Source organism: Orycteropus afer, unplaced genomic scaffold, assembly GCF_000298275.1.
Source record: "Orycteropus afer afer isolate SDZICR_OR568_19922 unplaced genomic scaffold, OryAfe1.0 scaffold00918, whole genome shotgun sequence".
NCBI classification, from domain to species: Eukaryota; Metazoa; Chordata; class Mammalia; order Tubulidentata; family Orycteropodidae; genus Orycteropus; species Orycteropus afer.
Genome location: NW_006922505.1, coordinates 348,839 through 364,860, shown reverse-complemented (window position 1 = coordinate 364,860; position 16,022 = coordinate 348,839). Strand labels below are relative to the sequence as shown.

Genomic DNA, 16,022 nt, shown 5'->3' with positions numbered 1-16,022 from the left:
GCATGACCAAACTATGGTACACACACATAATGGAATGCTATGCAGCACTAAAGAATAATGTAGAGTCTGCAGAACACCACATAATATGGATGAACTTGGAGGACATTATGCTGCGTGAAATATGTCAATCACAGAAGGACAAATATAGTATTAGTTCATTGTTGTGGAGGGTCAAGAAAAGGTTTATATATGGAGGGAAACTTTCTTTGTTGGCTGCCAGGTGTGGGAGGGTAGGGGAGGGAACACTGGGAAAAAAACAAAATGCACTGACCCATGTCACTTTAGTTTTGTGTATTTCACCATACATAAATTATATTTCAATAAAATGCATTACAAAAAAAATCTTCACAGAAGCAAACTGTCCCATCTTTCTTCTACAAGCAGCTGACGGGTTTGAACTGCTGACCTTTTGGTTAGCAGCCAAATGCCTTAACCACTACACCACCAGAGCTTCTTTTAAGATCTATCCTTATGGGATCAAAGTGATAACAGCAACTCAAACGATTAGACAGGAACCTTAGGGGGCAGTGAGTTTATGTTTATAGGGGAGGAACAACTCAGAAAAGGAGGAGGAGAATTGGTTGCACAACTCAAAGAATGTAACCAATGTCACCTAACTGTACATGTAGACACTTCAACTGGTATACGTTTGGCAGTGTCTATTCTCAACAACAATAAATAAATTAATTAAACAAAAAAGAGAAAGAGACCATCTCACCATGTATGGCTTGTGCTCTGCCTGAGTTGGGTCCTACATAATTTGCTGGGCTTTCCATACCCTTTAGCTAATAATTCACTTGGTCCTAGATGTAAGTTTCCTGTTTTATAATCTGATAAGGTCCCATCTTCTCTCTGCTTTGGGAATATTTTTTTCAACAATGTCCTTTTATTTTTCAAAAAGATGCATGTTATATTACTTGGATCTAGTAAATGTGACCTCCTCAAAAAGAAAATGACCAGGATCTACGACTGTAAACATCGCAGAGTACATACTAAAATTTCATTGATTTGGAGAATTGATATGTCCCTTCGAGAATAAGTTGCATAATACTTATGCCTTTTTCAAAAACATGAGAAAAAGGAAAGGAAGAAGGTAGAGCACATGGCATGTGAGGGCAATGAAACTATTCTGTATGATTTTGTAATGGCGGACACATGCCATTATGTATTTGTTAAAACCCATACAACTATACAATACAAAGGAGTTCTGGTTGTATAGTGGTTAAAGCATTCAGGGGCTAACCAAAAGATTCGTGGTTCAAACCCACCAGCTGCTCCATGGAAGAAAGATGAGGCAGTCTGCTTCCATAAAGATTTACAGCCTTGGAAACCCTATGGGGCAGTTCTACTTGCCTATGGGGTCTCTATGAGTAGGAATTGTCTTGATGTGTGTGGTTTTATACATCACAAAGAGTGAACCCGAACATCCACATGGACTTTAGTTATTAATAATATAAAAATATATAAATAATATTTAAATATAAATAACACATCAATGTAAGTTTTCAATCGCATATTGATAATATATAAATATTAGTTATTAATAATAAATATTAATCACATAAATATATAAAGGTACCCCAAGAATTACAAGATGTTAACAGGAGAAACAGTATGCAGGGGGATATAGCGGAACTCTGTATTTTCTCTGTAAACTCAAAACCATTCTAAAAAAACAAAGTCTATATTTTAAAAAAGGAAGATAGTGCTCTTTTTCTAAAATGCAACAAAGTTTAATCAGTCCTCATTGACAGCAATGTATAACATTTGAATTGGCAATTACTTACCTGGAAATCCTGGATGAAGGTTAAGAAGTAGAAAATAAAGCCAAAGGCCACTGTCCACTCACAGATTGCACTCACCACATGGTATACGTAATCCTAACAGCAGTAACAAAAAACAGAATTAAATTAGTGTATGGACTAAACTAATAAGGAGAAGGACAGACTGGGGAGAAGCTGTCCTCTGTGTATAAAGAGACACCTGAGGAAATGCATTCAACAAGGCAACGTAGGTAAACGTTCAGAGCCCTGCACAACTCCGACAGTGAATGTTCTTTGAATGTTCACTGAATGTGGCTCTAACCCACTCTGGTTTAAAGACAGCTGAGTCGGACCTGTCTCAACGGCAGTGAGTTTGGGTTTTTTGTTTGTTTGTTTGTTTGTTTTTTAACTTCCAAAGGCAGAATAAGGACCACAAGATAACTGAGACAGAGAAGCAAACTTGGACTCCACAGGAGAAGCATAGGAGGCACACTCACTCCAGCACTGCTGGAAGCTCGGAGTGGAAGGTCACGCTGGAAAAGCCCCAAGCGAGCATGCGCGCCATTGTCCCAAAGGGGTGAAGGTCCCTGGACGAAACTGGCTCCTACCATTCGCGCTACTACAGAGAATGTCCACTTAGAAAATACTGTGGCTTCACTTTCATAAAGAGAGATCTACACATTAACTGAATCTGTATCTACTTTGGGATGGGAATGAATGGGTGGAAGGTAAAAGGAGAATGGCTTTAATTAGGGCTACCAAACTCAGCTGTGTATTGAGGCCAGGACTATGAATTAAAAAATAAATAAATAAAATACCTTCTGGTTTTGAAGAGAGAGGGAAGGATAGCCCTCCCAGCTTCCATTTTCACCAAACAGAAAAGTGGCCCCGAGCAGCTTCAACAGAAATAAAAAACCCTGCAAGTCCTTGTGTGTGTGTGAGTGCAAGTGTGTGATCTCTTTTAAAAAATGTTGGAAACTAATTGAAAAACATTTTAAACACTATATAAATTAAAAATGCCTGCCTACAATCTTTTAGCCCGCTTGCCAAATGAGGCCTGTGGCCCATCAGTTAGCCACCTCTGATTTCAAGTAAGGACTTGAGTTCTTTTCCTACTGCACTTTGCTCTGTTACAGGTTATTAGTGGGAGGAAACAAGTGTGCTGGATTGTAGGTCAGTTCCATGGTGACAATCATTTTACTTGATCCAGTTTTCATCCAAGGATTCCACTGAGCCACATCTAACTCTCATAGATGTCACTTTGCTCTCTTCATGGTCTCATCCATCCATACTGTTCTCGTTCAAGGTCACAATGAGAAGAAACTGATGAGAGATCTCTTCATATCTCTTCAGGAGATCAGACCCATATCACCCCTGGATAGTAATAAGGGCTTATAAAAATAAAGACAAATTGTGGACAAATTTCTTTAGCATATTAATGAAAGAGCACTGAACCAGCAGGAATCCTAACTTCTCCACTCCACACCCAGGAATGTGGGTAAAGCTCCAATCTCCTTGCTACATAAAATGAGACAATGGCATTATACTACTTCTCACCTTCCCTACCAAGTAAGCCAATAGAGAGAATGTGCTGTGAAGGTTCTAAAACACTGTTGGTGATGGTGGTGGTGGTGGGTGGTGGGTGATGGGTAGTGGGGGAGATGGAGGGGATGGGCGTTTGTGTGTGTTAGGGGGGTGGGTAGATGGTGGCAGTGGTGGTGGTTGGTGGTGGTTGGTGGTAGTGGTTGTTGGTGGTGGTTGATGGCAGTAGCGGTTGGTGGTGGTGGTTGGTGGTGGTGGTTGGTGGTGGTTGGTGGCAGTGGTGGTTGGTGGTGGTGGTTGGTGGCAGTGGTGGCTGGTGGTGGTTGGTGGTGGTGGTGGCAGTGGTGGTGGTGGTTATTGGTGGTTGATGGCAGTGGTGGTTGGTGGTGGTGGTTGGTGGTAGTGGTTGTGGTGGCAGTGGTGGTTGTTGATGGTGGTTGGTGGCAGTAGTGGTTGGTGGTGGTGGTGGTTGGTTGTGGTTGGTGGCAGTGGTGGTTGTTGATGGTGGTTGGTGGCAGTGGTAGCTGGTAATGGTTGTTGTTGGTGGTGGCAGTGGTGGTGGTGGTTGGTGGTGGGTGATGGCAGTGGTGGTTGGTGGTGGTGGTTGGTGGTAGTGGTTGTGGTGGCATTGGTGGTGGTTGGTGGTGGTGGCAGCTGTCAATCCTGACACATGATGATCCCATGTGTGCAGAGAACTGTGCTCCAGAGAGTTTTCAACACTGTGACCTTTCAGACGCAGATCACCAGGCCTACCTTGTGTGGCGCCTCTGGGTGGGTTTGGACTGCCAACCTTTCACCTAGTAGTCAAGCATTTAATCATTTCTGCCACCCAGGGACTCCTTAATGATTATTTTAATCAATGAATTAATGTAAAAGGTTTTCTTTGCATTCATTGATATTTGGAACAAAAAGACATAAAGGAATGGCATAGTAAGTTATGGAATGAATAGAAACCCAGGTACTTTTCACACTTTTAAGACAGAAAATGGAGAGAAAGGGATTTTTAATGCTTGGATACTAGTGAAATGCTTTTCTAGGCAGCTGATTTGTGTTTGATTTGTGGTGGAATGTCTCCCCCTAGTGGCTGGCACATAACAACAAAAAAACAACAAAGTGGCCACAGTGGATTACACCAGGTGCTGCTCTGCTGTGAGGTTTCACCTAACAGAAGAACTCAGAATGAGGCAATTCCTACACTTCAGAGAAATTATTTTTGTCTAGTTCTAAGCTTGAAAGGAAGATTGGGAAGTCTACTTCTGTAGTGATACTGCCTCGGAAACCCAAGGAGGGGTCCCTATGAGTCGGATCCAACTCCACAGCAGTAAGTTTGGTTTGGTTTGGTTTGGAAGCTATTGGATGATTTGGCCATTTCAAAGTTATATTCAATGGAAGCACTTTTTTGAACCCCTGCCTGGATCATTCTCACCATCATCTTCAGTCTCTCCCTTGTTCTCTGTGGGTTTCCATTGACTGCCAGAAGACCCTGGCCCCACTGTCCCCTCTAGCCACCATCTTATTTCTCCTCTTCCTCTCAGCTCCAGTTCAGAATAGAGCTCAGCAAACATCTGACTGACTGCTGAGTGAACCGTCTCCTCTCACCATTTTCTTTAACCTCCTGCAATTGGTTTCTGTGGTGGTTAAGTTTGTGTGTTGATTTGGCTGGGCCTGGTTGAGTGGCTGGGCAGCTGGTGGTAGTTATTCCTCATGATGAGACTGGCAATCAACTCCATGGTAGGACCTACCACAAACAGCTGAGTAGCTGCTGTAGGGATGTGGTCTGCTTCCCATATATAAGAAACAGCTTTGGGAATGGTCTCTAGTTTATGGCACACTTGAACCCCACATGTAGCCATGTCGTTGTTCAGCAGCCTGCCATACTCTGCCAATCCTGGGACTTCCAATAGACTTGAATCAATGGCCTGCCACGTTGTTTGGTAATATCAGGACTGTGCCTTTTTACTTGTCAACCTTGGGCTTGTCAGCCTCAGCAGCCAATGGCTGCCCGAGTGAAGAGATGCCTCTAGCTTCAGTGGGCCAGGAGCAAGAGGCAGAGCTGAAGCCCAAGGTCAAGGGGCTTTCACACAGCCCCTAGAGCCTGGCACTTTGAACTCAGACTTAAAGCCTCCAAATTGTAAGAGAATAAACTCCTGTTTGTTCAGCCATCCCATTTATGGTATATTCCTGTCAGAGCAGTACTCGGTAACCAGAACATTTTCTAACCCCAACATTCTGCTAAAACCGCTTTTTGAAGAACATCAGTGACTCCGTTATTGCCAAATTCTGAGACCTAATTCTTAAAGACTGCTCAGCTACATGAACCGTGGTTAATCATTTCCTTTTCCCTTGAAAAAATGCCCTTCCCTTAGCCTGCAGGATAATTAATATTGTTTCTCATTCTTAAGAATGAATTGCTATTGCTTCTGCATTTCTACAGTATGTTGTTGGCACTTCAGTACAGAATTTTATTCATCGTAGCACTTCATTTAGCAGTCAACCATTGGATATCCGTCCCCCTGAACTATAAGCCTCCTGAGGGCAGGGACCCTATATGCTATGGCTGCCCTTCCTACCCACCAGCCCCCAGCAGAATCTTGCTCAAGGTAGAGACTCAGTCAATGAGGTCAACTATACCATCCACCTCTGGTTCTTCCCTTCATTAGTGACTTCTCTCCTTTATTTCTCCTCTGCTAAAGGTATTCCTTTACCTGCTCCCTTGAAAACAGATCTCCTGTTGTTCTCCCACTTTGTTCTCTCCTGGGGCATCACTCATCCCCCTGTATGGCAATTATATAAGTCAATCTCAATTCCAAACTTTCGGTCCCATGTGTTCTGATGTTAGATCTACAAAGCATTAGTTATTCTGTCCTACCCCCTAACGGCACTCAATCTCACCAGAGATCTAGTCCCACATTCCTAGCTGGCCACTTCTCCTTGATGTCTCCCTGCAGCCTCGCCAGCAATGCCTCTAATACCCAACTCATCCACTTGTTCCTATGAAATCATCTACCTCTGGAAGAAGCCTTATCTCTCTGTTCATAATTCTTTGCTTCTCCCAAAACAAGAATATGGAAGTTCTCTTTGATTCATCATAGCCCTACACACTCAAGTAAGTCACATGCAAGCATCCAGCAAAAAAATTCCCCTATTACTTTCAACCTAGGTAAATATTTATTCAAACTCTGAATTAGTAACGTGGCCTTCTCCTTGCCCTCCTAACTCCTGGCTCTCTCCTCTTCAATCCATCCCAAGGGTTGCTGCTAATACTCTTCCAATAACACACTCACCTTTCTTGTTCAAAAAGCTCTCACAGCTCACCCTCATCTTCTAAATCAAGTAGGACTCCTTTCTGCCTGTCTGCTTCTCAAAGCCCTGCAGAAACTACTCCTCTGCAAATTCATCCCTGATCACATTTATTTCTCACTCCATCCGGAAATGAACTGTCTACTGTACTCGAGTTGGTCTTGTCTCCTCTCCTTAACATCCCACACTTCCTTTAGCCTCCATACACCTTCATTCACATTGTCTCCCTACCCTTAAACACCCACCCTCTTTACTCAGCATAGACGGTTGAAATGTCAAAGAGAGAATTAGCAAGTCAAAAATATGAAAAATAATCCCTAGAACCACAATTAACCTGAGAGCTATTATACGTTGTTGTTGTTGTTGTTGTTAGTCGTCATCAAGTCCATTCCAGCTCATGGCGATCCCTTGAGAGCAGAACCAGTAGGCTTTTCAAGGCTATTATCTTTCAGAAGCTGATCACCAGGCCTTTTCTTCCAAGGTGCCTCTGGGTGGGTTCGAACCACCAACTTTTCAGGTAATAGTTGGGTGCTTAACAATGTTTGCACCACCAGGCACTCCAACTACTACATACATTTTGCCAAATAAGTGGACAGCAAGTTGATTATAACCAGTCAACCTCAACTCGTGTGACCCATGTGTGTCAGAGCAGAACTGTGCTTCATGCGGTTTTCAATGCTGGATTTTTACAACTCGATCACCAGGCCTTTCTTCTGGGTTGGCTCCAACCTCCAGCCTTTCAGTCAGCAGCTAGGCACACTGACCACTGCCACCACACACAAGGCAAGTGGTCCAGTGGTAAGACTGAAGAGACCTGGATTCAATTCCAGCCAAACACCTCACACGCAGCCACCACCCATCTGGGAGGGACAGGCTGTGTGTGGCTATGATGATGCCGATCAGGTTTAAGTGGCGCTTCCAAACCACGAAGGACTAGGCAGCAAAACACACCAATCTGCTCGCAAAATCAGCCAATGGAAACCCCAGGGATTGCAACAGTCGGATCCGCTGTCAATCACAGCCCCGGAACAGGGCAAAGCCGCCTTTCATTCCGCTGCCTGTGGGTTCACCATGAGTCAGGGGCCAACTTGGTGGCAGAAAACAACAAGAAATTGATTACGTAACATATTTAGTTTACAATTTGCTCCAAGAAACGGCAGTGCCCTTTTCTAGGTTTCGCTCAGCCACAATCTCAAATAACTGGGTTCAATGATCATATTGAAAGCGACCGAAATTTTACCTTTTCTTTTGGATTCCACTCCAGTTTGGTTATAGAAATTAGTGAAGCACAGGCAATCACTTAAAGAAAAGGAAACGGTTAAGGAAAACACTGAAGAAAATGGGTCTTTCAATGCTGAGTCCAGATTAATCTCCTAATAATATAATCACTATACTGTGTTAAAATATGTTAATATAAACATTTCTTCAGTCAAATCAGCTATATTAACTTCTTATGGTCTCCACTCTTAAATTCAGTTAGGATAGCAGTTAAATCACAACACAGACATACAGTCATTCCTCAGCATCCTCTTTTACAATCAGGTAGAGGGTACAGTTTGCACCTGAGTCAACATTGTGCTCAACTGGGCATCTTTGTGAGTGTCTCTGGGTCAGCTCCTGTTTAAATCTGGTCAAAGTGGGTGACACAGAAGCCCAAGATGCATTATTTTTGTGCACTTGCTTTAGAATGAAAGTATTTTTTCCTTAAAATACTATTTCCAAGGTAACAACTTTAAAGAAAACTTAGCCTTACAAAGTACCAAGGCTCAAATACAAAAAAAAAAAAAAAAAATCCCAGTTGCCATTGAGCCAGTTGCACCTCATGATGACCCAATGTGGTATAAAGAGTTGACACACTGTGAACCAAAAGGCTAGAAAGTTGACAGAGGGCAGGAATGTATACGAAAGATGGACACAGGGAAAAGTGGGAAGAGAGCTGGTGCATTATGGGGATTGCAATTAACATCATGAAACAAAATGCGTATGAGCTGTTGAACGGACAATGAATTTGCTCTGTAAACTTTCACCCAAATCACAATAAAAAAGCAAAAGAAAGAAAGGTATTGACTATAAGTTCCTGGGCAGCGAGGACCATGCCTGTTGTTTGCTCTTGAACCCCTGGGCCTGATACAGGAGTTAGTCAATAAATCTTTTACATTAGGCCTTATCTGAGGATGAGGGCTTCCTTGGTGGTTCTCAGACTTGAGCACGCATCAGAATCACTTGGAGGCCTAATAAAACACAAGTTGCTAGACGGTAGCCCTAGAGCTTCTGATCCAGTAGGTCTAGGGTGGGCCCAGGAGCTTGCATTTCTAACAAGCTCCCAGATGAACTGATGCTGCTTCACCTCTGAGAACTCTGCTATGGACGAGTCTCTAGGGGTGGTACAGTCTGAAAAGGATGACTGGGAGCCCATGGATGTGAAGCCTGGAGAACAGGCTTGTACCCACAACAGCCAATGGCTGGGTGGAGAGCAAACTAAAATTAACTTGCTGCCATTGAGTCGGACCCGACGCAGCGACCCCTCCCTGGGTTTCTGAGGCAGCATCCAAGGAGTGGCTGGTGGTTTGAACCGCCAGACTTTTGGTTAGCAGTCAAATGCCTTAGGTACTACACCACCAGAGTTCCCGATGGAGAGCAGGGCAAGGAAAAAAAAAAACATACAAGGCTAGAAGTTCGAGTCCACCCAGAGGCACCTGAGGAGAAAGGCCTGGCATTGGCTCCTGAAAAACCAGCCTCTGGAAACCCCATGGAACCCAGTTCTCTGACACACACATGGGGTCGCCGTGCAAACACAAGCCGCCAAAAGCAAATGGTCCTTTCGGAAATACAGGCCTCTGCTGGGTAAGTGGCTCTATTCCTATGTTGACCCAACAGGTTTATAAATCAAAGAGATGCCCCCATCATCACCACCCCACATCCCTACATCAGACCTCGGAGATGAATGACAAACCTGAATCCAAGCAACCTACTAATTCCAGAAACTGAGGCTACAGCCCTCCGTGGACAATCCTGTCTGCACAGGGGCGATGACAAACATATGGAATGAACTCAGGAAGCAAAAGAGAAAGCTGGAGGGAAAGAGGATATTCTCATAGAGCCTGTAGGCGAAGAATACCGAGTATACCACGGGCTGCCAGAAGAATGAACAAACCTGTCTTGGAAGAAGTACAGCCAGAATACTCCTTAGAAATGAGAACGGCCAGACTTTGTCTCCCATACTCTGGTCCCTGGAGAAGGATATCGTGTTTGGTAAAGTTGTTGTTGTTATGTGTCGTCAAGTCGGACTCGACTCATAGCAACCCCTCCTTAGGTTTCCCAGGCAGTATCACTGCAGAAGTAGATTGCGCCATCTTCCTTCCGAGGAGTGGCTGGTGGGTTTGAACTGCCAGCCTTCTGGTTAGCAGTCAAGTGCCTTAGGCACTACGCTACCAGAGCTCCCGTTTGGTAAAGTAGAGGGCAGCGAAAAAGAGGAAGCCCCTCAGTGAGATGGACTGACCCAATGGCTGCTGTCAGGGGCTCAAACAGCAGCCACTGTGAGGACGGTGCAGGACCAGGCAGCGTTTCGTTCTCTTGTACACGAGGTCACTAACTGATTCGAGGGCACCTAACAACAACAAACTAAAGCCTTTACAAAAAATTAAGAATGTGAAGTCTTGAGTCAGTGCAAAGTTTAGAGCCTCTAACTGTGCAGCCAACACATCCTCTCCCTCCTTCCCCACCTCCCTGCATTTTGCAACACTAGACACTTCTGGGTTCCTCAAAATAAAAAGAAGTCAAAAGCATAGAAGATTCTAAGGTCATTCCATAACCATACTTGTGTTTCTAAAAGTTTAAAAGCCCAATTCGTTCATGTGTCGCTTCTTTAGTTCCATCCTGCGTGTCAGGTACCCTGCTGGAGCGGGAGGAGGGAGGGAAGAACCCAGGGACCAGACTGGGTCTCAGCTCCCCAAGAGCAGACGCCTCCGAGGAAAGCCAGGGGACATGCAGCGTTAGAGAGAGAGAAGGGTGCGGTGATGGCCCAGAGGGAGAGTGATAAATGCAGAATGGGATTGGGGTTGGGGTGTCAGGGAAGGCTGTGTTTGGGGAGTCTAAGGAGTCGAGAACCGCGCCACGCCACTGAAATATCACGCAAGCCACACACGGAATTGTAAATTTTCTAGTAGCTGCGTATTTAAAAAGAACCAGGTGAAGTTAATTTTAATAATTTATTTTTCTTTATCTCACTGTCAAAAATATCATTATTTCAAGAAGTAATAATATAAAAATGACTGTGGTTTTTTTATTTCACATTCTTTTTGGTATCACTATCAAGTCTCTGCTGTGCCTTCTCCACATTTACGGCACCTCTCACCGGAACTGAGCACACTGGAAGTGCACAGGGGCCATGGGGCTGCTGCCGTAGTTGCCGCCAAGTCGATGCTGACTCACGACGACCCCACGTGTGCAGGGCAGAACTGCTGCGCAGAGCATTCAAGGCTGCGGGCTCCAGAAGCAGACCATCCACCCTGTTTCCTGAGGCACCTCAGGGCGGGTTTGAACCAGCGACCTTTTGGAGAGCAGTCCAGCACTGAACCATTTGCGCCACTGTTGTTGTTGTTGTTGTTGTTGTGCCATCAAGTCAATTCCAACTCCTAGCAACCCTCTAGGACAGAGTCAAACTGCTCCATACAGTTTCCTAAGCTGTAATCTCCATGGGAGCAGACTGCCAGGTCTTTTCTCCCTCGGAGCAATGGAATGACTGGGGGGTTTAAACCACTGACCTATCAGTCAGCAGTCAAGTGCTTACCACCAGCAGGGCTCCTTGGCTACCATACTGGACAGACAGCTCAGGTGGAACAAGACAAAGTGAGGAATGACTATCAAGGGAGGGGAAAGAGTACAAAAGCAGCAAACGCCACGCGTAGGAGAGTGTTAACTGAACTGTATCCCCCAAAGTATGCTTTTAATCCCTAGATCAGTGAATATGACCCTCTTTGAAATAGGGATCTTCTTTTGTTGTTAATGAGCTCACACAAGAGTATGGTGACTCCTAAGCCTAATTTCTCATGAGTGGTGTTTTATAAAGGGGAGCACAGCTACAGTCACTCTCACACACACACACACACACACACACACACACGGGGAGATGCCACGGGAAGACAGAGGCAGGTGAATCTATAAACCCAAGAATCAAGCAAGGATAGCGGCAGCTACTAGAAGCTGAAAGAGACGAAGAAGGAATTTCCTCTAAAGCTGACACTCTGAATTAGGACTTCTAGCCTCCAGAAAAGGGGCTGTGGTGGCACAGCGGTTAAAGTATTCAGCTGCGAACCAAAAGGTCAGTGGTTCAAACCCACCAGCCACTCTGCAGAAGAATGATGAGGCAGTCTGTTTTCCATAAAGATTTACAGCCTTCGAAAACCTATGGGACAGTTCTACTCTATCCTATAGGGTTGTGATGATTCAATCAACTCAACAGCATTGGATGGTGGGCAGCCTCCAGAAATGTGAGAGAATTCTGTTCCTTAAAGCCACCTATTTTTGTTATGCATTGTTTTGACAGCCCTAGCAATCTAAGACAGGGGAAAAGTATACAAATGGAGTTGAAGACCTGTGCAGCCCCAGATCACGTGTCTGAGCCCAGGAACCTGCCAGTGACTTTATGAAAGCTTCAGAAAGCCTTAGCAGCTGGGCCCGGCGGGAAGGGCTCTAACAGCTCTTGGGGCTGAGTTTCTTCAGTAGTAAAATGAGGCCATTTCATGGACATATTACAGTAAGGAGAAACGGGAGTTTTAACATATGCTTTAAACTCTTTGTAAGGAATTGTAAATAACACGCTGATGTTTGAGACCAATGTTTTTTTCACAGGTGTGACCTCATTCAAGTCAATTCAATATAGGAACACAACCCTTTTCTGTGGGGCGTGCTAGAAAGGGGAGCTATAAAAGAATGTGAAACTCTGGGGTCTGAAACGCTAAGATGCTATCTGATGTCAGTATCTAGAGACCTGGCTCTAAAGTTGGAGGCAAGTTTCCTACCAGGAAACTTCACTTTGAATACTCCTACTGCACACTTAGGAGTTCTAGTAGCATAGTGCCTAAGGCACTTGACTGCTAACCAGAAGGCTGGTGGTTCAAACCCACCAGCCACTCCTCGGAAGGAAGGTTGGGCAATCTACTTCTGTAGTGATACTGCCTCGGCAACCCAAGGAGGGGTCGCTATGAGTCGGGGCTGATTCAACCGCACATAACAACAACACTGCACACTTGATAGTGAATACAAGCTACCCATTTTAGGGAGAGAAAGTGGATCCCAAATAGAAGGACAAGGAAATTGGGAATGAACTATCTTAGGAACATAGGTGCATATTGTCATTAAATTTCTCAATAGTGGGATTTGGTTCCTCTGTGCTTGGAAACTGTGTAATCAAAATCTTCCCTCAGATGAAAACTACTCCAAAACCATACTAAGACTTTGCATTTTGTGTCGCTTCTATTTTAAGAGAAATAGAAAGCCTCCCCTCCAGAAGCACACGATGGATGTGCTTTCACTCAGCTTTGCCCGTTCCACACCCTAACCCAAGCCAGACGAACAAACTTGCCTCGATAAAACAGTTCCCATTTTCCTGTCACTTGACACTAGTCATCATTTTTTTAATGACTCTGCAACTTTTTCTGACATGACTATAGGTGGTATTTTGAAATATGGGAAATTTTCCACCCCTTAAAGACCACAGCTTTTGTAAATTCGTTAAATATCTGTTGAGAGAAAGAGAGAGAGAAGAAGAAAAGAAAGGACTTGCAGTTTCTCTAAATCAGAATACATTCGCATGGTAAATTTTTCTCTTCTTCCCCCAATGCTGAATTAGAATGTCTACTGAAACCGGTGATTTTACAAAACCCACTGCAGTCCAGTCGGCCCCAGGCATTACAGCATAAGATTGCCCTGTGGGGCTTTCTGGGCTGCAATCTTTTCAGAAGAAACAGATCAGTGGGCCTTTCTCCCAGGAAGCGCTGGGTGGGTTGCAACCGGCAACCTTCAGGTTAGCAACCAATGCTTGCTGCTTGCACTACCCAGGCTTTGATTATAAAAAGAAAAGGTTAAACGTATTTTAAACAACTTAGTAATAAAGAATATACAACTTGTTCAAGTCTCTAAATATGGAGGCATAAATTAGGCTGTCTCTTTATCAACTAAGTGCGGTGAGAGGGGAAAGTCAGGCTTCTCAAGGTTTCACAGGGCTATTACTTCAAGTATAATATCAATATTTGGTGTCTTTAGCCAAGCACTACAAAGAAAAATAAATATTTTCACATGGCTCATGAAACTGACCCTGTTTGAAGGAAAGTCAACAGAGACAGACTGAAGTGTTCCTACATTTTTCCACCCTCCACTCACCGCCGTTTTCCCCAAAACACCCCTTAGACCTACCCAGACAACGTGGAGACACTTTCTCAATCATTTTACACTTTTTTCCCCAATTGTTCTTCTGCGGCATGTGGAAACGTACTTGTTAACCTTTGCTTTTTTCAGTTTTTTTTTTTTTGCCAGGGGTGGGCACATTTTCAATGACAGGAACAAATATGAAAAGGATACTGGGGACAACAGCTGCACAGGAAACGGCAGAAATGGCCATGCGTACATGGCACGTCGTGAGGCTGTTCCACTGGGGACATGATTTGTAAGAGATGATGGACTGCAGGAGCGTGTACACAACACCACAGACAAAAGCTAGAAGGGCACCCCCGTCGTGGACAACCGGAACAGCTAACTCCTGCAGAGAAATCAGAAACACACCGTTACTCTCAATAGTTCTGTCCACATCAACAACCACTCACTCTGTGCCCCTCAAACCCATCAGGCATCACAGATGCACCGCTTCTTGGAATATGGAGCTACTCGGGTTGGAGGTTTGAGTCTACCCAGGGGTACCTTGGAAGAACCGCCTGGTAATCTACTTCCAAAAGGTCACAGTCACTGAAAACCCTGCAGAACACAGCCCTACTCTGATCCACCTGCGGTCACCACAAGTTAAAGCAACTCAACGGCAACCAGAGAGTGAGACAGAAGACTACAGAGAGAAATGCCTTCCACTCACAGAAATAGTCGCCAAAAATGTGGCTGTGGCACAGCCCACCTGGGTACATGGGAAAAGGTATGGTGGGCTGTGGAATCTGACTGGCACAGATAAAGACCCCAACTCCACCACTAGGCTGTCACCTTAGTGTAAAACCTGAATTTCTGTATCTGTAAAATGGGGATAATAAATCCTGCCTTGCAGGCTTGCTGTGAAGATTATATGATAAATTTCAAAAGTACAGATGGCACCAAGGGTGGCTCCCTTCTCCCCATTCTTCTCTATTTTTTTTTTTTTTATTAGGATTTGGGTGAAGATTTACAGAGTAAATTCACTTTTCATACAGCAGTTCACATATACTTTGTCTCATGTCATTGACCAAAATTTACAATGCAGCAGCTCCCCTCCCACTTCCTCCCCATAGTTACCTCCTCCCAGTGTCCATCCCTCCATACTCTTCTGTGCCCTGAGCTGTCTCCCTGTACATAAGCAGCCCTTCCTTCTCCCATGATTGTTCTCTCCAGGGCGTGTGTCTACTTGAGGTAAATGTTTAATTCACATGCCTGTACTTTGTTTGGCTGGAAACCACAGTTGTGGGTTCAATTCCAGACCTGAAGGGCAGCTAGGGGCCATAGTCTCAGGGTTACACCAGGCTCTATTGGACCAGCAAACCTGGTCCCCACCTTCTTTTTTTTTTTTGCCTCCAAATGATTTTGAGTTTTGTTCCACATTGTTCTCCCTCTTTATGCAGGATCTCCTACATCCCTTCCAAGTGGATGGCTGTGGTAGCTGGGCACCATCTAGTTCTTCTGGTCTCATGGTTGTATAGGTTGCAGATCGGATGGTGTACCAGTCGCTAGGACTGATTGTTTCCATTAATTTTGGTTTTCTTCTTTCTTCTTGACAAGGAGAGACCCGTTGTTGCATCTAGATGGCAGCTTCCTAGCTTTTAAGGTCCCAGTCGCTACTCGCCAAAGTAGTAGGTGGAACAATGTTTTGTATAGTATGTTATGCCAATTGAGCTTGATGTCCCCTGTGACCATGGTCCCAAGCCCGCAGGATCAACTACTCGGTCCCTCTGGGTAGCTGGCTGTGACCAAGCAATGACCATAACCTTGCCCCTTGTCAGCTCTACTATACACCTGGGAATTCTGATCATTCACATGAACTTATAGGCCCATTGTCTGCCAACCCTATATATGATCTTGGATACACTCTCCATTTAGACATACCTAATTGTTTAGCTTGTTCACCCATCTATCCGTCCATATACCCATGTTTGCTTTCACTGACAACTCAGTACTGTATATGCAAACCCATCAGTCTCTATTAGTCCTTCCCAAGCCACTCCAAGGGAG

The 16,022-nt window shown here is 44.5% G+C and overlaps 1 protein-coding gene across 1 annotated transcript in view; it reads right to left on the bottom strand.

Moving 5' to 3' along the window:
• The window catches only part of DRAM1 (DNA damage regulated autophagy modulator 1), a 93,256-nt gene that overhangs the window by 2,629 nt on the left and 74,605 nt on the right, over positions 1-16,022 (bottom strand). The window contains exons 4-6 of the mRNA XM_007958306.2: positions 14,184-14,361; positions 7,846-7,904; positions 1,788-1,880 (exon numbers count right to left, since the gene is read on the bottom strand). Coding sequence (XP_007956497.1) covers positions 1,788-1,880; positions 7,846-7,904; positions 14,184-14,361 — 330 coding nt within the window. The remainder of the gene's footprint in view (positions 1-1,787; positions 1,881-7,845; positions 7,905-14,183; positions 14,362-16,022) is intronic.